This window comes from Dunckerocampus dactyliophorus, chromosome 7 (assembly GCF_027744805.1).
Source record: "Dunckerocampus dactyliophorus isolate RoL2022-P2 chromosome 7, RoL_Ddac_1.1, whole genome shotgun sequence".
Taxonomy (NCBI): Eukaryota; Metazoa; Chordata; class Actinopteri; order Syngnathiformes; family Syngnathidae; genus Dunckerocampus; species Dunckerocampus dactyliophorus.
Genome location: NC_072825.1, coordinates 26791220 through 26812998, shown reverse-complemented (window position 1 = coordinate 26812998; position 21779 = coordinate 26791220). Strand labels below are relative to the sequence as shown.

Sequence of the window (21779 nt, the reverse complement as noted above, 5' to 3'; positions counted from 1 at the left end):
AGTGGGTGCGGCTTATACACTGGAATTTACACTAAGTAAAGATAACTGTTTCAAAAGTAGTACAAGTGCCACACATTTGTTTTTGGCTTTTGCCATGGACAACAATCACTTTTTTTCCCACTTACATGACAAGTGGAAAAAGAAGCCTCTGTTTCCATGTCAGTGTGGTATTGAGCAGAATAATACAGCCTGGCGAAGTCATGCCATAGTGTGGTGGTAGCTCATCTGTCGAATATTGTTTGGGTGTTTGCTAAGTTTAGTGTGTCTAGACAAGTATGAAAAGCCCAAATAATCACACAGCGCATGAATGACTGACACTGTGTGAAAATAAAACAATGGGTGTCCCAAATTGCATGCTTTTGTTCTTGTACCTCTACCTTTAAATCAGTTTTATTAGAGAGCGGCAACAAGGAGCGCTGTCATTATTACTTTGAGGTTTGGGCTTTCAAATGTAGGATTGCGGGGGGGGGGACAACAAAGATGGACGATACATGGGGCGGATGGACGGGACCTTCATTTTGGCAGCCATCCCAGCTCTGGATTGGTTGCCGTCCTGGTAACAACACGGCTGACCTTATTCAACCCCGCACTTCACTCCTGCCAAAACATGCACCCTATTCTTGCCCAAGCACTTTTCTCTGTTTGTTTGTGTATTTCCTGCACTTTAGCACAAGGGAGGGAAATAAAGGAGCAATCGCTGCTGCTGCTGCTGCTGCTGGAGGTCACCGGGCGACACATTTCACATTGTTATGGTCAAACTGTGAAAATAAAAAACAATTGCAACAAAAGAAAGACTGCCAGACTAGCCTATTTACATCACAGAGGGTAAACTCATACCATCCAACCTGCAGCCGTGTCCAAATGGTCCTGATGGGTGGTTATGATGGTGATGGCTTGCCTGAATCATGACATTTTCCTCACTTCTGAGACGGCTGAGACTTGTGTGCTGCTGAATGGACAACAGGCAGAAAATAAGCTCTTTCGGGTTTGAAATGGCAGCTATGCGCAGATTTTACCATGTATGGACTCCTATTTCTTTCTGGTGTCCACCGAGTACGACTAGTACTCTAATAGCTTTACATTTACATTTACACAGCCTTTAGGTTAGCATTACTGCTAATGGTGAACTAAACAGTCTGTGCAGTCAAGACATGTTACTATTTGTTGTATTGCAACGTGGAAGCGTGCATTAGCTTCACAGGATATTGAGTACCTAATCACAATATTCTGGTGGCCCATTGATGCTCCGTGCTGGTGTGTCGATATTGTACTACAAGTGATATCGATACGATACACCCTGATAGTGTTGGTTGATGTTGGTGAATCAATAATGCTCTGTCAATAGGATATACAGTATGATGATATTGAGTCATGAATCATCCATCAATGCTAGCTGACTAGATAATGATGACTTTTGAAGGCTCTGACATGGAAGCACGTATTGCTCTTCTCAACGAGCAGCGGGTGCTGCTGTGGGCCCTCCCCCCCCCATCTCAAAGCACGCACAGACAGTTCCATCTTATTTGTGACATGAAAAAAAACCCACAAAGGAAGCAACTGAGTGATGTGTGTTGTACCACTGCACTATGAATATCAATTTGATACATTGTGATATCAATAATGGATGCATGTGAATCGATACTGCACTATCAACAATAACATTTTGTGACTATATGATGATTGTGAATCGATAGTGTACCATCAATGATAACGCTACGATAGCAGTAGTTGACGTTGGTGTGTTGCTATAGCTGCGCTGAATGTTGATACGACATTCTAATATCAGTATTTGATGCTGGTGAATCGATACTACGCTGTCAACGATAGCAATGTGGTACACTGCGATATTGGTAGGTAATGCTAATGAATCAATGCTATACGGAGAACAATAATACAGTACAGTACATTGCAATATTCATGTGATGTTGGTGAATCGATACTGTACCATGACTGACAAGTTTGATATCAATAATTAATGCGAGTGTACTGCTCTCGTACTGTGAATAATATGATACATTGGTAGCCTATCAATATTTGACTTAATTGATACTGGATGAAGGATAACAATTGTGATATTGATATTTGATGCTAATGATTCAACACTGTATAGAGAGAGATAACAATATGCTACATTACGATATCAAAATATGAAGTTAGCGAAGTGATACTGTACCGCGAGCGATAACAGTATGATATCACCAGTTGATGCTGGTGTGTTGCTATTGTGCTGTGAATGTTACACTGTGATATCAATATTTCATGCAAGTGAATTGATACTGCACTTTGAAGAAGAACAATAATACACACTGTGATATTGATGATCGATGCTAATGAATGAAAACCGTATAGAGAGCAATAATTATGCATTACATGGTGATATCGATTCATGATGTTGGCGTATTGATACTGTGCCATGAATGATAACAGTACGACAGTAAATACAGTTAATTGGTTCCGCACCCGACCGTGATTAGAAAATTTGCACAAAATAGGATTCCTTATTTACAAATGCAATATTTCTGTAGTTTCCATAGCATAGACAACATGTTTATGACTTTTTAAATAGCCTTTTAACATTATTAGAGCCCTGTAGACATGAAATAACACCCCTACAGTCACCTTTACACTCCTATTACCCAATACAGTAAGCTGAGTAGCAGGCGGACAGGAAGTGAAATTGACTGCTCACAGTTGAGTTTCAGCTTTGCGTGAGTAACGGCCGCAAAAATAGCCTGTTTCAATTTGTATTATTTTTTTTTCTGAGGGATTTTTGTGCCTGTTGTGAGAGAATTCAAACCTGCAATAAAAGCCTGGTGTTTGGGCGATCAAGTCTGATCCGTGTGTGTTTTCACCAAACATTACAGTATCATTACTACCACCTAGTGACCAGTGTAGAATACTGCATTTCATCAGTGTCATTGATTGTGTCCTTTGTATGCCTTCTAAATGCCTATTTTAGTTCATTTAGTCATTTTATGCTTAGAAATGCTACACTCATTCAGTCCCAGCCATTTTTTCAAAAGACAACCCCTTCAGTACGGCCATTTTAGACCATTTTGACTGATCTTTCATGGCACACAGAATACTGTGTTCTATGGCGATATAAACATGGACCCTACCAGAAGAAAGATTAGACTTGCGTCTTTCATCAGAAAAAAAAAGTTAGTTTCTCCATTTACAAGTACAAGGAAGAAGACGCTATGTCTTCCTTCTTCTCACACCATGAATTATATACAATTTTCGCATTTGGAACTGCACCATGAGTGTGCATATGTGTGAACATATGCGTTTCAATTTCCCTACAACCTTCTGAACGCTACACTCCTCCACACTGTCCCACTTCCTCCTCCATGTCATGTGTGTTTTTACCATCCGCATAATCTCTGCCGAGCTTGTGCTTAACAAATGCACCTCTGCCACCCAGTGGCCGTTTTGGGTTGCGTCATCACGTCTTTTTGCCTGTCGCGCGCAAAAACGTAAAAGACGTATAAACACGTTGTTGGGATCGGGCGTTCGGGAAAACGTCCAACTACGTCTCAGGTATTGAATGAGTTAATTTATGCAAGATATGTGTACTTTTTGCTGAAATATGCATATGTTTTGACTAATAATGCGGTGTTCAAGCACTAAACGGCATGATTTATTATGTTTTTGAAAAGCTGTGATCGAGTGAGGCCGTGAAATTTGAAGCATGACGTGGCGAGGGACTGTTTGATGTTTTACTAACCAACAATATTTGGTGCAGGTAATTATGCAGAAACTGCATTGTCAACGATAACATAACACATTTTGTAATTTTATAAAAAAGGCTAAAACTAATCCTACTGTATATGCTATGAGGTTACATATAATTTAAAAAAAAAACAGCCTTCTGTCAGCTTTGTGATGTTGTTTTTTAATAGTAGTTGTATTTCTATGTGATAGGGACCAAAAAAAAAGAGCTGCAGATCGCAAATGTTCCCTGGACTGCACTTTGGACACGCTTGTTTTAGGATTAGAAGCTCCGACTTGAAGTGGCATTCTATCGCCCTTTACGCAGTTGATGTTGAAGAATTTTCAGCTTCCTACTAAGTGCACTTTCTGCAAACCTTGATGGAGACGCCCACACGCACACGATGCTGTAGCAAATGAGATAAGAACATCATTTTGTTCTTTCCTCATCATCGTCCCCATCACTGCTGTGCCTCAAGTGGGTAGAAACCGAAGAATGAGAGCATTACAAAGGGGAGGAGGTTGTGTGTTTTTTGTTTTTTGGGGGGGGGGTAGAGATTTTTTGTCCGACTGTGCAGGCGGTTGGTCAGCGGGGGGTCCCCAGATGGTCAGAAGTGGGGGGTGAGGTGATTGTTTGTGCGCGTTGAGGGGAGTAAGCACCAGGTTAGACACAACATTGGTATTTAGTCTCTGGACTGGTTTAATGTGTGTGTGTTTGGGGGGGGGGGTGACCTGATTCTATTGCATTTACATCCCCCTCGCACAGAAACATTCCAAAGGAAGGATGTAAATACAGTGGAATCCTTTTAAATCAGTCCTGTTCATGTTGTTTACGTCCACCGCCTCATCAAGTCCTGCTCCACCGTGTCCTTCTGTGCAAGTCGACGTCGGCAACCGCTTATGTTGACGTGAGTCAGCCAGTCCGAGGGTTCCACTGTGGTAGTGTTTGAACTTGAAATGGTGCAGGATATTTCTTGAGAGTTGTGAAGGAAATCCTGTCCGACATGGAAAGAATAGGGTCAAGCAAGGAATGTTGCGTGCAGGATTCCCCCTTTGCCACTCATCTCTCCAATGGTTTTCTAACTAGCCTTGATTGTGGAGGACTGAGCTCTTAGGATTTCAAACCAAAGGGAATGCGCTAAAATTGGTCTAAAACTGACATTCTTGGGGGCGTTTTGGAAAAAAGTAAACTAAACCACTTGGAAATGATGGCGAATGCAGGAATTTTGCGGTATAACTTGGGGAGTGTGGTGCTGCATCGTTTGCTATGGGGGGAGATTTACACAAATTGTAAAAGTATTCTGCTCATGTTAACCTCTTCCCCCTCATTTGGTTTTGTTGTAAACCTCCTCCGTACAAATGGAAACCACTTGCTGAAATACCCATGAAGTATCCGGGGCCTTACTTTTTAAGCTTGCGTACACACAAAATGGGGCCCACCTTTTGTAGTTTTCGTAGGCACCTTTGGCAGACATGGCAAAAGGGCAATGCACATTTTAAGTGGTGAAGTGAAATCATACGTTAGAAATAAACATGCAATGCAAGCCAGGAAAGAAGTATCCATCATTGCATGAAAACATCACGCCGTTACTGACTTAAAACATTTGTGGAAAGTGTTGTTATTGGACACAAGTATAGATTTTATAGATACATGAAAAAGACAACGCAGCGCTTGAATGCTTCCTTTTAATTTATAACCATGATAATATTATGTGTTCCGTTAATATTAATTAGAACAAACATCAGGTTGTCAATCAAATTCCAGGGATTACGTTTAGAAGACACACAGCTAAAATGTCCTCCTTTCTTGCTCTTTTTTTTGGACAATTTATCCAAAAAAATATGAGTTTTTCGTTGCATATGTCATCAAAAGCAACATGTATTTTCCATGCACGGACTTTATTTGTGTGGACAGTGTCAGGGCCGTGTGCGGAAACTTCCTCTTTCCTTTTCCACAAATAATGGGGATTTACTTTTGTGAAACGTACTAAACATACTTTAGTTCCTCATAAAATAATTAGAATATACCAAATATTTTGTTGGTGTTAATGTCATTAAGTATTTTTAAAATCTCCGTCAGGAATTACAGCAGTTATTTTTTTCATCCCCGTTTTGAGTCATTGCGTCCGCCTTTAAATGAAAAAGATTTTGCTAAGCTTATGTTCGTCTAAGATGTGCTATCAATAAGGAAAAATGTAGAAACATGCTGACTAAAAAGGGAAATGTGTGCCTTGATATCCGACCACGGTGCGCCCCGTTCCACTGACGCTGTTGACAGCGGACTCGCTCATGTCGTGCCACTGCTGTCTTCTCCAAATATTATGTTTTTACGAGCCGCCAGCTCTCCAACTAAGACTTCCACCTCAGTTTCGGTGAAGTTCCGCTTCTTAGTCTTCAGCATCTCAGCAGCCATGATTCAGAAGAACCAAGCAAAATGCAATCGAGGGTCATTAAATATGGACGCCGCATTCATGAGCCACTTTGCATTGACCATTTATGGTGATTGAAGGCGTGGTTAAGGCGTGACGTGGGCCGGACTTGGGTACGCACATTTGGACAGCGGGTGAAGCACAAATTGCGTGAATGCATGCATACGCCATTTTTTTTACGTGAATATTTTTGTACATATGCACATTTAGGGTTACTAACGTACGCAGACTCTTAGTCGGATTTCCAAGCACAGTTTTATAAGTGAGGCTGCTCGTCATTTGGTGGGACAGCAGTGTCAGCCCATCCTTAGGAAATGTGTTGCCAATGATGTTAATTGTGACCGCTCTGCAGAAAAAATGGCTTTTAAGGACAATCTTCTTGTCTGGGTCAAGTTGTCTAACGTCCCAAAAGTCAATAATGAAGCTTTTAAATGTTAAAACTGTGAAAAGACATGTAGTAGTCAATACACATGTACCAGTCATAAGATAATTTGGACACAGGGCTAGGCTCAATCAACAACTAGTGGGATATTTCATGGTTTATCGACTCAAATTTCTGGGGGGGAAAAAACATTCTGAGAGAGTGGTCGTCTTATAATCAGGGTCTACATATTTGTACAAGGCTTTACCAGTCCAATCAGTCTCTATTAGTTTGCTGTCCAAAGAAGTCGACACGACATCCACACTATGGTGTAGCTCTTTCCGGCAGCATTATTCCATTTTTCAATGCAACACTATCATGAAACAGGAGTTCAGAACATTCAGAGAGGGAGCTTTATTAATGCACAATACAAGGTCCACCCAAACAACAATGAAGACTCTAGCACAGGGGTGTCTAAAGTGCGGCCATGGGGCCATTTGCGCCTGTTTGTTTTCATTGCAAAATGGAGAAAAAAAAATTGAAAAATCCGCAGTAATTTTACAAGAATGAAACCAAAATATTAAGAGAAAAAAGGTGTGCTGTAACAAGGAAAAAGACGCAATTATACAAGAATAATGTTGTCATATTATGAGAAAAAACATTTTAGTAGCATAAAGCTGAAATAGTAAATAAAAAAGAAGTTGTTGTAAAAAGTCCTACATTAGGAGGAACAAAACAAGACTGTAATTTTTGGTGAATCAGGGTGGGGAAAAAGTTATGTTCAGTTCATTTTTTAAAAGTCAAAATATTATTGGAATAAAATCGAAATGGTTGGAAAATTAAAAAATAAAAAAGGGGAAAAAACAGCTGTCATTTTACAAGCATAAAGTTAAAATATTAACAGTAAGTTGAATTCTAATGAGGAAAAAACATCAGTTTTACAAGAATAGAGTAAAAATAATGTCATTTTAGTAGCAGAGTTGAAATATTCAAGAAAAATATTAACTCTTTTAAATGTAATATTATGAGAAACCAAATAAAGTTGTCGTTTTTGGAAATTAGGTTGGGGGACAAGGTTATATAATACGGGAATAAAGTCAAAATATTATGAGAATAGTCTTTGACTACGAGGAGACAATTTCGGTTAAGTTGAAACAGTTGGAATGTTAAAAAAAAACATGCAAAAATGGGGAAAAAAAGAGCAAAGACTGAATTTCTTACTAATAATGGGCTTTTTGACGTACATGACAAGGCTGACATGCAGTTTTGTCTTCGTGGCATATCTACATGTGTTGCTTTACAAAACATCAAAGTGGCGAAGTTGCATCCTTTCATTTTCCACGTGTGGCCCTGGCTGGAAAACGTTTGGACACCCCTGCTCTAGCGCCTCGAGTCCACCATAGCGGCACTATCCTAGCCACAGAAGTCGAGCAGTGCCCAGCCAAGGCACAGTGACCACAGTCTAACTCCTCTTGGAAGCCCCGCCCACTCCTCACTGTTGTTTGACCACGAGGCAAACTGCGGCGCCACCAAGTCTTCCCTGCCCCGCCTCCCTCCATCTTTGGCACGTACGCGCGAAGAAAAAGCGCCCTTTTACCAGAGACTGACAGTCTTCGCCGTGGCATATTTTTAGTCTCCGTGGGTTGGTGTTGCGTTTGAGTATGCGTGATAGGCAGGACGTGTTGGGAGGACCTGCTCTGTATTCCTCAGGCCGTGTTGTGGGATTGTTGCTCCTTTAATTATTCTCTCATATTAAAAGGATCAAAGGTCTGTGCCAATGTGGAACCTCTGCACATCATTAGGATGGTGCACACACGCTGGCGTAGTAGCACTGACACACATTGGGAGCATATCTACCGTGCACAGATGTTAGTCTTATTATTCTTAGCAAATGGCTGTTGGGTATAAATATTGATGATGATTTTTCCGCTTGCAGAATGTGTTGATAGACTGGCACAGACACCCAGTGCGTAGTTCCTCCGCTGCCCCTGCGCTGTCACCGCTCTGCAGCATGGCGGCTGTTGTAATTAGGGCGTACCCGAACCTGTACCAGGCCCCGCGGAGGGAGGGGGAGAGAAAGATGGCTGACAGGTTGACATCGCTGGAGAACGTTGCTGCTGTAATTGCTGGCATGCATATGGCATGGGACAGACTGTAGTTTGAGGCTTGTGGGGGAAAGGGGGAGGGATGGAGGGAGGCGTATTTTAGGCAAGAGAGGATGCAGCCTCTGAAGACATGGATTGGGGATGAGCACGTGTCACCCAAAGGAATCTGATTGGAGGAAGAAGGGGAGGCAACTTTACGTAGAGATCACAGGAAATATGGTCTCCGCTCTCAGAGCCACCTCCAAATTCAGATTACTTACCAAAACTTCCCTGATGTTGTGGGTTCTGTCACATTGTTGTGTTTATTTCTGTCGGTGGCGGTAGTTATCATTAATAACTGGCAGGAGGAGTAAATGCATGAATTATGTGACAAGTCTGGGTATGAGCAAGCATACCACTGGCTTTCACTTTGTGGTTTATTTCGAGTCTTCCTGTTTGTTTCTCTGGTATGCAAGGTGGTGGTCATGCTTAATAACTGGCAGGAGGCGTAATCACATGAATTTGTGTGACATAGCCACATAGCGCATGCGTTTTTTATCAGCAAGAATACCGTGGGCTTTGACTCTGTGGTTTATTTCTGGTGGTTCTGTTTGTTTCTGTAATGCAAGGTGGTTGTCATTAATACCTGGCAGGAGGAGCGATTACCTGAATTATATGACATGACTCGGTTGTGCGTGTGTTCTGGCATAAGCAAACATATCGTGTGCTTTGACTTTGTGGTTTAGTTCTAGTCTTCCTGTTTGTTTCTATATTATGCAAGGTGATGGTTAAAATGAATAACTGGCAGGAGGGACCTGACTCATATGACACAAGTCGGTTGTGGTTGTGTTCTTTTAATGAGCGAGCACACCATGGGCTTCGACTGTGTGGTTTATTTCTAGACTTTTTGTTTCTTTCAATAATGCGAGGTTACCATCATTAATAACTGGTGGGAGGAGCAATTACCTGAATTATGTCTCATCTAGTTTGTGCATGTATTCAGGCATGAGCAAGAATTTTGTGGGCTTTGACTTTGTGGTTTATTTCCAGTAATTCTGTTTTCTCTAGTATGCAAGCTGTTGGTTATAATTAACAACAAGGAGAAATCACAGTAATTGTGATATGTCTGTACTGTGCATGTGTTCTTGTATGAGCAAGCATACCGTGAGCATTGACGGTGTGGTTTATTTCCAGTATTTGTGTTTATTTCTATTGTATTCAAGGTGGTGGTTCGCAATCATAAGTGGTGGGAGGAGCAAATGAATTATGACATATTTAGGTTGTGAATGTGTTCTTGGATGAGCAAGCATATTGTGGGCTTTAACTTTGTGGTTTATTTCTAGTCATTCTGATTGTTTCTATAATGTAAGGTGGTTATCATCATTAATAACTCACAGGAGGAGCGATTACACGAATTGTAACACACTTATAGGTTGTACATGTGTTCTGGCGTGTGCGAGCATATTGTGGGCTTTGAGTTTGAGGTTTATTTCTAGTCTTTCTGTTTTTTTCTATAATACAAGGTGGTTATCGTCATTAATAAGTGGCGGGAGGAGCAATTATCTGAATTATGACACAAGATTGTGCGTGAGCCAGCATATCGGGGGCTTTGACTTTGTGGTTTATTTCTATTGTTCCTGTTTGTGTCTACAATGCATGGTGGGTATAATCATTTATAACTGGCAGGAGGAGCCATTACCCACATTAGGACACGTCTAAGTGTGAGCAAGCATACTGTAGGCTTTGACTTTGTGGTTTATTTCTAGTCTTTCTGTTTTGTTCCTATTATCCAAAGTGGCAGTTATCATTAATAACGTTTATGACAAGTACAAAAATCGACGTCTATGAAAAGTGGCATTGCACATGCAGCTTATTGAGCATGACCTGTCCTGTCTCTTGGCTAAATTGCAGCTTTGGGGAAATCTTCCTGCAGGGTCTCACCTGCATCCAAAAGCATGTGTATTTTCCACATCTATCCTTGATACCGTCTCCATCTCAAATTTACTGGGCCCCGGTGTTTATATATCGCCACCTTTTACCTCATTCGCTCCCCCTCTCACATGTTCTTTTGCCCCCCTTTCCTGACTCCTCGGCTTGTCTACCTCCTACTTCTTCCATTCCACACTCTTGTTCCCCCTGGCTGACTCCCAGCGCCCCTTCTCCTCCGCTCTGTCACCCCTCTATAAAGACTCCCACTGACAGACCTGACCCTTCCTGAGCCGCATCCGGCCCCCTCGGTTTTGGTTTCTTTTTTATCCTCGTGGTATCCAATGCCAGGAGAAGACTAATTAAAGTCTTCCACTTGGTTGTGCTCCTTTCTGTCTGATAGTCTTCACTTGGAGGCTCTCTGGGGTCACTCATTAAAACACTTAACTTTCTTTTGCTCTGCTTTTTGTTTTTCACCTGGTCATTCACTCTCTCTCGTATTTTCCCTTCCTAATTAGGAAAAGACTTACTAATCTAGCATTTCTTGCATGTCACGAGCACGTCTACCTCGCAGCGAGAAGGTTCGAGCTGGATATGGCTTCAGCCTCCTACCGCACTCCATAAACATGTTTGTTGGGTTCATTGAAGACTCTTAATGTCAGTCCTGTGATTGACAGTTGGTCAGTCCAGGGTCGGAGCTGCGATGGACTCCAGCTTCCCTGTGATCCTGACCAGGATAAGCGCTATAAAAATGGATGGATTTTCAATGGGGTGTAGTTGATTTTCGAGGTTGTGTTGTGAGCATATTTGCTATCACTGCGTGGCATTTCAGGCCCGACGGGTGTACTACGACAGCCCAAATGGGCTGCAAAAGAAACTGAGGGGAAAAAAGAAAAAACATTTCGACATGGGACCATGTTATAAATGACAAATGAAATGAATTGGTACATTTTACAATACTGTTTCAAACTTATAAAGACTGCTGGAAAGTGAATGGAGTGAGGTTCCACAGGCGAAGTCAGTACTTCAGCATCCTTGCAACATCTGGAGCAGGTGTTTTGGGCTGCTGGGTGCGAGCCCTTAACAAGGATCAGTAAGAGTTGCACTACGTAGTCCAACAGCTTTTCGTCGAGAACTCGCTACGGCGCGAAATGGCAGCACAAGAATGCAGTGTTTGCCTCGTGCTGGGCTGAAGAAAACAGTTTGTGCCTGCACAGCCACACCAAGGAAGAATAACATCCCTTATTAATGAACTTCATATACATGTCATTATGTGCGCTAAAGAAAAGGAAAGCCATCACCACGGAGGTGACAATTAACATCATGAAAAAGCCAGTATTGGCCGCACTTTTAGTCCCAACGCTCGACTGTCATGACCATCATTAACTCATTCAATACCAAAACGTATTTATACGATTTTATAAATCCAAACGACCGATCCCAGAGACGTATTAATACGTTTTTTACGTTTTGTTTCATGCACGGCAAAAAGAGCTGATGAGGCAACTGCACAGTAAAAGATGTCACTTTTTAAAAAGTTTTAAGCGATAAAAATGGCCACAAGGTGGCAGAAGTGCATTTGGTAAGAGCTTGGCATGGATCTTTTGCATGTAAAAACACACTCGAGGAGGAAGTGGAAGAGCACGGAGGAGTGTAGAAAGTTACTCATTGTAAGGGTAATTTTAACGCATGCACACGCATGTGCATACACACCGTTTAGTTCCAAATGTGAAGTTTAATAAATAGTTATTTTGATGTAAAACAACCCTTTTTTGTATTGTTTATGTTGGTATAGTTGTTTTGCTTGTTTGAGCTGCCAAACAAGCAAAAAACATTTGTGTCAAAGTGAAAGCAATGCTTGAAATGGATCTTTTCACGTAAAGTTGTTTTTCTGCCTTTTTTTGTTGAGAACTGATATTTTCCTGAAACTTACGTATGTTCTACTGCTGATTTACTGAAGAACAGAGGAAGGGAGAAACAACCTTTTTTTTCTGATTAAGGATGAGAGTCTAATCGTTCTTTTGGTAGGTTCCATGTTTACAGTATATAGCCATAGAAGACAATATTCCGTGTGCCTTGAAAAATCAGTCAACATCGGCTAAAATGGCTAAAAGGGGTTGTTTTTTTGAAAAAAGGCTGGGATTGAATGAGTTAGGATAAAAATGATTGATTGCTAATGAATGTGAGAGGGGGTCATGGGTTCTGTGCACTGTCACAAGGAGATCTGGGAGGAGAAGAGAAGTAAACCAGGAAGGAGTTTTTTTCGGTATAAGTTTCAACTTGCACTAAAACTCGACTTCCATCACAGTCCAGGAACGGAACTCTGACTTGGACCACCTCTATTGCTGCTGTTCCACACACTCTGCCTTATTATTTCCTCCCTCGTGGTCTTCGACATCTGCCAACCGCCCTTCCTTCACCGTCACCTGCGTATGAGTCCATTAGATGATACTTGAGCGTCTGTATGATATAGCTGACAGGAAGCTATAGGGGCTCGTCTGTGCAGTACAGCAACAAGCATTATTACACAGTACACCTCTTTCTGTTCTAATGATGCTGTCTTGTGTGAGAGTTGTTATTGTGCCTGAAGCCAGTCAACCTCGACTGAAGGTGCGTCTGTGCATGCCGGTTCATGTCTGCATACACACTCCTGTCTGGGCTCATCTGCGAAAGCAAGGAAAACAAGGCGCGGTTATTGTGCTTGAACTCCTCTCAGTGGTCTTAATTAGCATTGATGCTCTTGTACTTCTACAACTATATTACCTTCCAACGGAGAGTATTCCTGTCGCTGTACTGTATAGATGTAAAATCCATCCCTGAGCCAGAGGTAGTGACATTCCAGGAGGTATTTAGAATCCCAAAATACTCTTATCTCCCTAATTGCTTTCTCCCTCCATTCAGTCTCTTATTCCTCTCTCTGCAAAGCCTCAGTCCATTGTGTCACTTCAACCATCTCCTTCTGACTTTCACTGATTATTTCTTCATGTCAAAGCCAGAACCCGATCGATTGTAAGCGATGTGTGACACAAGAGTGAGGAGGGAGCCGAGGCTGTGATTGAAATTACTACACGTTCCTCTCCCAGCTCCAGCAGTCACAATTCTCCACTGATCACCCGTTAAAACGCCCATGGATAACTGGTCCAAGCTGAAGAGGGAACGCCATGGATTTTCTTTTTCTTGTTTTTGTTTTAAATTAAATTAATAAACAAATAAATACATCAAATAATATAAATTTATTTATATATAAAATTAAACATGTAATTATTTTTTTTATTAAAAATAAATTGATTTTAAACTAACTTAAGGTTAAGATGCTGTTATTGCTGTTATTTTACATAAATGCTCCGATTAACACCACTATATAGTGCCCTATATGTTTATTTCAATAAATAAATAAAATATAAAATAAAAACAAAGTTTAAAGAAAATTTAAAAAAAATTAACATGTAATTTAAAAGACTTTTAAACAACATTAACTAAAGTTAAGATCAATTTTTCAAGAAAAAAAATTGCTTTTATATTATTCTCCAATTAACATCTCTATCGAGTCACCTGCAGTCGCCAGGGGTCTGTCTGGTCTACAAAAGCACATAACCGCCGGGGTCCCCTAATGAGCGCTGGGGCTTAAGAGCACAATGGCATTTAACAGCTGTGGTTGTCCCTCATGTTTTTAATTAAGTCCACAAGATGGCAGTAGCTGTATTTTGAACGACAGTTATCGCTCGTTTATGGCGGTTAATTGGTTCCTGATCCGACCATAAGTGAATTATGGTGCCTATAATAACAGAAAAATATGTCATAAGACCAGGGCTTCTTGCTAATGTGACATTAGTGATACCTAGTGACCAGAGTACAACACGGTAAATTCCAATCTCCTTTACGTAAGAACTAGTACTAATTGTTTAAATACTGTGCCGCTCGCGAGTCAGTGAGGAAACGGTAGCTCTTTCTTTGGCAGGAGCCAATCACAAGCTATCAGTGCACTCACGATGAGCTTGTTAACTTATTGGAAATGGCAAGAGGTCCTTGCAGATAACAGTATAACAAGTCTGACTCACTGTGTTATTTTATTAGGAACCTAAACTCATCACACAGCAACTTAACACTCCAAAGGTGTACCTTTTTTAGAAATATGTAAACATGTACCAATACGAGTTTAAAATAGAAAAAAGAACATCTTAAAGTTTTCCCATAATGCATTGCATCTAAGCAGCGCATTCATTGGGGCGCTGCAATGACATCAGTCTCCCTCTGGGCTCTGGATCCCTCTGGTGGGCAGAGGCAGCATTGCAGCGCCATCCATTTTCTATGCTGCTTGTCCTCCAATGAAATGCTTTGCCTTATGGGAAAACGTTTTTACAAAAAAATCATTTTAAACTTGTATTGGTACATGTTTGTATATTTATTAGGTATACCTTTTAAGTGTTACGTTGCTGTGTGATGACTTTAATGTTTGTATGATGACTGCTATATTGAGTAATGACCTCCTGCAATTTCCAATGGGTTGACAAGTTCGTTTTGAGTTTTTTCGTAGCTCATGATTGGCTCCTGTCAAAGAGCAGCCTGGTCCTCACAGACTCGTGCGCGCCACAATATGCCATTTCATGGCATGGACACGTGGGGCGTATACACTGGAATTTTCAGTACCACTACATATCAACGTGTCTTTCAATGCATCTTCTGAATGGCTTATATTTGTCTGTTAGTTCATTCAGTCTGCCTGTGCTTTAAAATGTTGGCGTGAAAGTAATGCATGTTCCACTTGCTTGTGTTCTCACGTTTTGGATATGCGTCCATCTCCATTGGTAATTGTATTTGTCAATCTTGCTTGCAGGTTAACAGCAGGGGAACTCTCCATCCAGGTGAACCTGAACGACTACCTGGACTTCTACTGCCCCCACTACCCCAACAAGCAGCCTGTGGGGGCCAAGGAGCCTGAGACGCTGGCCCTCTACCTGACGGAGGAGGCGTCTTTCCAGGGTTGCGTGGAGAACAGGATGGCCATCAAGCGGTGGGAATGCAACTCCCCCGATGCGCCGTTTGGCCCGGTGCGCTTCTCGGAGAAGATCCAAAGATTCACCCCCTTCTCTCTGGGATTTGAGTTTCTGCCAGGACGACACTACTATTATAGCTGTGAGTAGAGTGTGTGTGTGTGTGTGTGTGTGTGTGTGTGTGTGGGCACATGTCCAAGAGACATGAAGGCTTGCCATTGTTTCTAATCACTTTGAGTCTTGCTGATCCATTTAAGAAATATGCCCAGCTTGACTAAACTGTTTTGTCATTTTGTCAAGTTTTCTATGTTATTGTTTCATTTTTATATGAGGAACTTTCTAATAAAAATTGCATTCCAGTCCGTTTTATATAGTGAATATCAGGGGTGTCCAAAGTGCGGCCCGGGGCTGTTGTTCTATTGTCCCTCGGCACATTCTAAAAAAAAATAAAATATATAAAAAATGTTTCAAAAACAACGCAAAAATGGGGAAAAAAGAACAGTAATTTTGCAAGAATAAAGATGAAATATTAAGAGAGTAAAGTTATAATATTGAGAAGGGGCAAAAAATTTGTAATATGAGAAACAAAACAAAGAATAAAGTCGCACATTGTGGAAAATTAGGTTGGGAAAAAGTTATATTACAATAATAAAATCAAAATATGAGGTTAAAGTGAAGTGAAGAGATTAAAGGGAAAAAATAGACCGGAAGAAAGTTGAAATATTTTGTAAAAAAAAAACGCAAAAAAAGTCTTATGAAAGGAGAAAAAGTTCGTACTAATACGCTTTGGCACTGAGCACAAAGCTGAGATGCAGGCTGGGTTTTTTTCCGTTAAATATGAAAAAACATCTCAGTGGGCCTCACTTCCTGTTCATCTTTCAATATGCGGCCCTCGGCGGATAAAGTTTGGGCACCCTTTCTGTATAGTCAGTATAATGGATTAATAAAAGCAAATCAATAATAATAATAATGGGGAAAAAAATCAAAATAAATAAAAATATATTACGAATAAATTACTAATTACTGTTTAATAATAATACATGATTACATTACAGCTAATTGTGTATATTTTAATGATCCATGTGGAAATTCTTTTATACACTTACATGCATTTATTTACATTTATTTAGTATTATGAATATTTGAAATTCAATTATTTGAATTCTATGAAATAAAAATAATCAACAGTGCAAGCAATGTTTTTAAATAACGTTCGTAACGATCATACAAGTGTAAAAATAAGTTAAGCGCTGTTATGAAGATGAAACAGGAAATTGTTTTCTCAACCCAAACTTTGAGTGACAGACCCTCAACAAAAAAACGAAACTGCAGTGTACGTTCCGTTTCACGTCATTATTGTCATTGTGGACTTGGCCATATTGTACTTAGCAGCCAGGACACAGTACTGTTTTTGACCATCTTTGCTTTCTGTGTATGTACTGTCGTTAAAAACCCAGAAAACAAGCATTTATGGAGTTAAATCCTAGCATGTTACACCAGTTATTTCACTGATAGTGATTTTTTTTTGTCTTGTATCTTCTGAGACATAAGGTGGGGCGTCTTATATTCATGTCAGTACAGTACATCCACCTGTGTGCCAACCCTCCGCTAGCTTTACAGGTAAAAAGCAGAGGAAGAACGGCAGCCCAGAGATGTTTTAGTGGCTGTCAAAGCATTTTTTTCCCCTTTACTTTCGAAGACTTTGCGTCAGTTCAAGCGAGAGGTGGGTGGACGTGAGACAAGACAGCGAATGAAGGAGTAAAGTGAATACATGGTAGTGGAGCAGTCGCAACACACAGACTAAAAGTCTTGCAGGGAGAACTTGGGGGATCAATACAGGCAGGCCGAGAAGGTGGACACGTTGTGACAGCAGAAAAAGCGCTGGAGAAGAAAGTGACGGACGAAAAGGAGGAGGAAGAAGGCCTCCATGAGGATAGCGGGATGGACAATGGAGCATTGTTAGAGAATGAGAGCGAGCCCTCCACACGCGTGTATACATGTACACACACAGTCTGTAGGCTATTGTGGCTGTTGGGCCACTTCAGAGAAAAGCAACAATAGAAGGACGCCCTTCACCCTCCCTCCACTCCCAAAAAACCACCACAACCCCTTGGCCCGGTCGGACCACTTTGTGCTCCGAGTGTTTGTGTTTGGGCCACATTAGCGGTAAAGTTGGTCCAAATATTTGTGTGTTGAATGGACCCGTGGCTCTGGAGGCTGTATGAAGGCATTAGACAACAATAGCGTTAGCTCGGCTAATTCCATTAGTTGCTTCAGTCTGAGCGCGGCTCAGCTCGTCTGCTCCCACAGGCTGCGGACCCTCTTTATCCTCACATATCCGGTAATTATTCCTTTTAAAGCAGCAATGTGTAAAAATATCACCATAAACTAACACCTTCAAAGTTATTTTCAGCAGCTTGTATAAGCAGAAGAGCTTCTTTTGTCCGTGTAATAGCAGCCTGGGACCAGCCTGAACCACCTACCATGTTATGTTAGCACTAGCCATCATGCTAATGTACACTGTTCACTATCTGGAAAAGTGAATATGTGATTATTTCTAATCCTTTCTTTCACTGTTCTACACGTATTACAAACGGGGAAGAAAACATTGCTAGCATTGAACATCTGGTCAGATGATATCATTTGTTATATTTTTGTCACAATCAAGTATAGAAATGTTAAATGTAACCCTTTTTAAGACATTCACAGATTCCTGTAAATGAAAAACATGACATTTCTTTCATTTGGAAATTAAATTAATCATTAAATTATTAATATACAGAAATAATGCACTAAAATATATAATAGAATATATAAAACATTGAGAATTTTTGCATTTATTAAATGATAAATTAAATCGTTATATTAATATTAATAAACAATACACTAAAATAGATAATAGAATATATAAAACATTGCAAAATGTTTTCATTTAAAAATGAAATTAATGAATATAATGCTCTATTGTTACACAAATAATACGCTATAATGTACAATATTTTTTACCTAAAAAATTCTATACATTTTTGCTTGTGTTTAAGTATTTTAATATTTTTCATTGGCTGGCAATTTGAGAAATCAAATGGTTCAGTACCGCTGCAAATTGCAACGAGAGTCATACAGTATATTCATCATTTATTTCTTGAAACCCGTGCCCTCTGCCATGAAAGGCAGAAGCGTGTACCATTACACCACCATGGATAATATGATAGAATTATAATCATTTTAATATTGTAATAAATGAACACCTCCTTGACTCTCTCCATGTAAACTTAACATGATTCGTAAAGGTTGTATTTTTAAATATATAAGTGATTTAACGCTATTGAGTAATAAATACGATTATATATTGATAATATCATTATTTATATGAGTCATTTATTCTTGTATGATTATTTTTATTGCTATTTATTGATGTAGAATGGGAGTTTGTAAATAAGTCAGACGATGGAAGCTTATGAACGTCTCTCTCTAATGTGATGCATTTAAGTGTAGTGGGGAATTTCCATAACACCGTTCTTTCTCTGGCTCAGCTCTACCCACAGATGAAGGCCCTCCGCTGCCGTGTATGAAGTTGCGCGTCACCGTGTGCTGCGAGAGCGGTGAGTGCGCTCCTCCCTTTCATCGTGGAACCCCCGCCCCACACACACTCACACCTCCACCACTAGCAGCCCCCTCTACCTTTCATATTCCTACTATCAGAGCTCCTTTTCATGTCACTCCTGACCCCATTTCCGCCATTCCTCGTCCTATTGGTTCACCCCCAGCATTCCGATGCTGCAGTTCCACTTTTTAATCAATGAACTTTGGCTTTTAATTGGATTGATGCTCCCCCCCCCTCCTTGTCACCATCATTCCCCTCACTCGCTCATCCCAGTGTGAAATTCCCAGACTTGATCTAATCCAGAGCCCGCCTGGAGTAATGTTAGTCTTCCACTCCGCTGAGCTGCCCCTTTGGATTGGGAATGTCGCCCAGTTCGCTGTGGGATCCCTGCGCGTTTGTGTGTGTGTGTGTTGTGTGTGTGTGTGTGTGCTTTGCGTGCCGTTTGGCGATCTCATTTGGATGTGTGCTCGCCTTCATATGCGTGTCCGAGACGTCTGTCCCAGTTCCCATCCAAGTGTGATCTGCAGGGGGGCTGGACACAGGACACAGGGGGCAAAGTTTGTCTGTGCGTTCAAGACCATTCATTCATTTTGTAACACTATGATGTCAAAATGTACACCAAGTCCAAAATGATCAAGCTGTGAGTTAAATATCCAATCTTTTAGTCTTTTTCAACTCTTTGAAACAAATCTCAGAGGTCCCACCATAGTGGATTGGAAATGCATTGTCCAAAATCTAGCCTTGACTCTGGAGAATACTGTTTCAAAGTGTTGTGTTTCTAAATGTTTGTCTGTCGTTGACAGTGTGTGTCTCCAAGAATACAGTAATCCCTCATTTATCGTGGTTAATTGGTTCCCCACCCGACCACGATCAATGAATTTCCGCAAAGTAGGATTCCTTATTTATTAATCAAATATTGAGGTAGTTAGAGCATAGAAAAGCTGTTCCCCACATTGTACATGAGGTTTTTAATATTGTTACAACCCTGTACACATAGAATAACACACCTTTACGCTCAAATTACCCAATATAGTAGATATAATCAGAGAAAATAAGCCACTTCAGACGTGAATAAGACTCTTTCTTGTGTGTTTCAGTAAATGTCTTCCGGATGTGTGGACAGGAAGTGACGTGGCGGGTTCAGAGTTCAGTTTTAGCATCAGTAGCCCATATTATTATTATGATGGGGATGATGATGACTATTATTATTAAGTTATTGTGCCTGTTGTGAGATAAGTAATGATAAAGGTCTGGTCATGTTACTAGTGACACCTAGTGGCCAGTGTAGACTACAGCTCATCTACATTTGTATTATTGCCTTAAAGGAAAACTGCACCTTTTTTTTTTTTTTTTTTTTTTTATTTTGCCCATCATCCACAATCCTGATGTGAGACATGAACACACGCGTCTTTCTCTTTTCTGTGCGTTCTAAAGATATAAAAACAGATCAAAAGAGGCAGCTAATTATTGCACGTAATGGGACACACCTATTCCGCCTACAAAGCCTGCTATTAAAAAAGCAACATGGTTGTATATACATGCTAGTAACAGACACAATCATGTAACATGTAATACTTACAGTATTTTTACGTATTTTGGTCCTTTTAAGCATTACCGGAATGTCCTTCCTGGGCGCATTGACTTCATATGGCAACATAGACACGAACGCTACACCTCGCGTTAACTTTTCCAAACTCAAAAATAAAAACACAGCAGTAGCTGCAATATGTAGCATTACCTTTTGGTAGTGGCCTGAGGTATTGTGAGCGCTGTGCTGACGCACTGCAGGCGAGGGTGTGGTGAAGCTAGTCGCTAGCCGGCTAGTCTAGCCAGTGTGGTGTGGTAAGGTGTCAATACGCCAGTAAAGTAGTTCTTCGATGTAACAATGTTAATAATAATAATAACAATGTCGCTCTAGCTTGGTTAATATGCACGTCACATATGTAATTGGAGCATTGTTGGTGCTTTTTGGAGGGGTTTTTTTGTTTTTTTTCCGAAGGCTTTTTGTCTCCATCTGTTTTCATATCGCACAGAAAATCGTGGATGTGCAAAACTCAGTTTTGCTTTTCAACTATATTTGTATTTTAGTTAATTTAGAACATGTTTATGCTTGCAAATGCTTATTTTAGGCCAAGAATATGAAACATTTGCTTAAATGCAGTTTTTGGAGTAATAACAGGCCGTAGTCAACCACGAAACGGCGCTAATTTATTAATTCAAACATTTTTTAAAAACCGTGACAGAGTAAGACAGCAATGTTCGAGCCGCGGTTTAGCGAGGGACGACTGTATTCACTTTTTACATATATAGTCATCCCTTGCCACTTCACGGTTCGAATTTTGCGGCTTCACTCCATCACGGTTTTTCAAAAATATATTAACAAATCATCTGGTGGTTGAATACGGCCTTTTTTCTTCGTCAAAACATATGCATGTCTATGCAAATATGTTTATTTTTTGCATTTTCAGGCATAATAATGGCTAAATGAGCTAAATTACAAATATAAGGCATTCAAAAGACTCATTCAAAACATTGACGTGTTATTCTACCCTGGTCACTAGGTGTCAGTAATGTTGCTGTAATGTTTGGTGAGACACACAAGCATCAGACTTGATTGTCGGAACAACAGGTTTGAATGATCTCATAACAGGCACAATAATCCCTCCCATTAAA

The 21779-nt window shown here is 40.5% G+C and overlaps 1 protein-coding gene across 1 annotated transcript in view; it reads left to right on the top strand.

The window, feature by feature from the left end:
- Positions 1–21779, top strand: part of si:dkey-246i14.3 (ephrin A4) — a 60503-nt gene that overhangs the window by 24639 nt on the left and 14085 nt on the right. Inside the window, exons 2-3 of the mRNA XM_054781481.1 lie at positions 15346–15644; positions 19036–19104. Of these exons, the coding sequence (XP_054637456.1) occupies positions 15346–15644; positions 19036–19104 (368 nt within the window). The remainder of the gene's footprint in view (positions 1–15345; positions 15645–19035; positions 19105–21779) is intronic.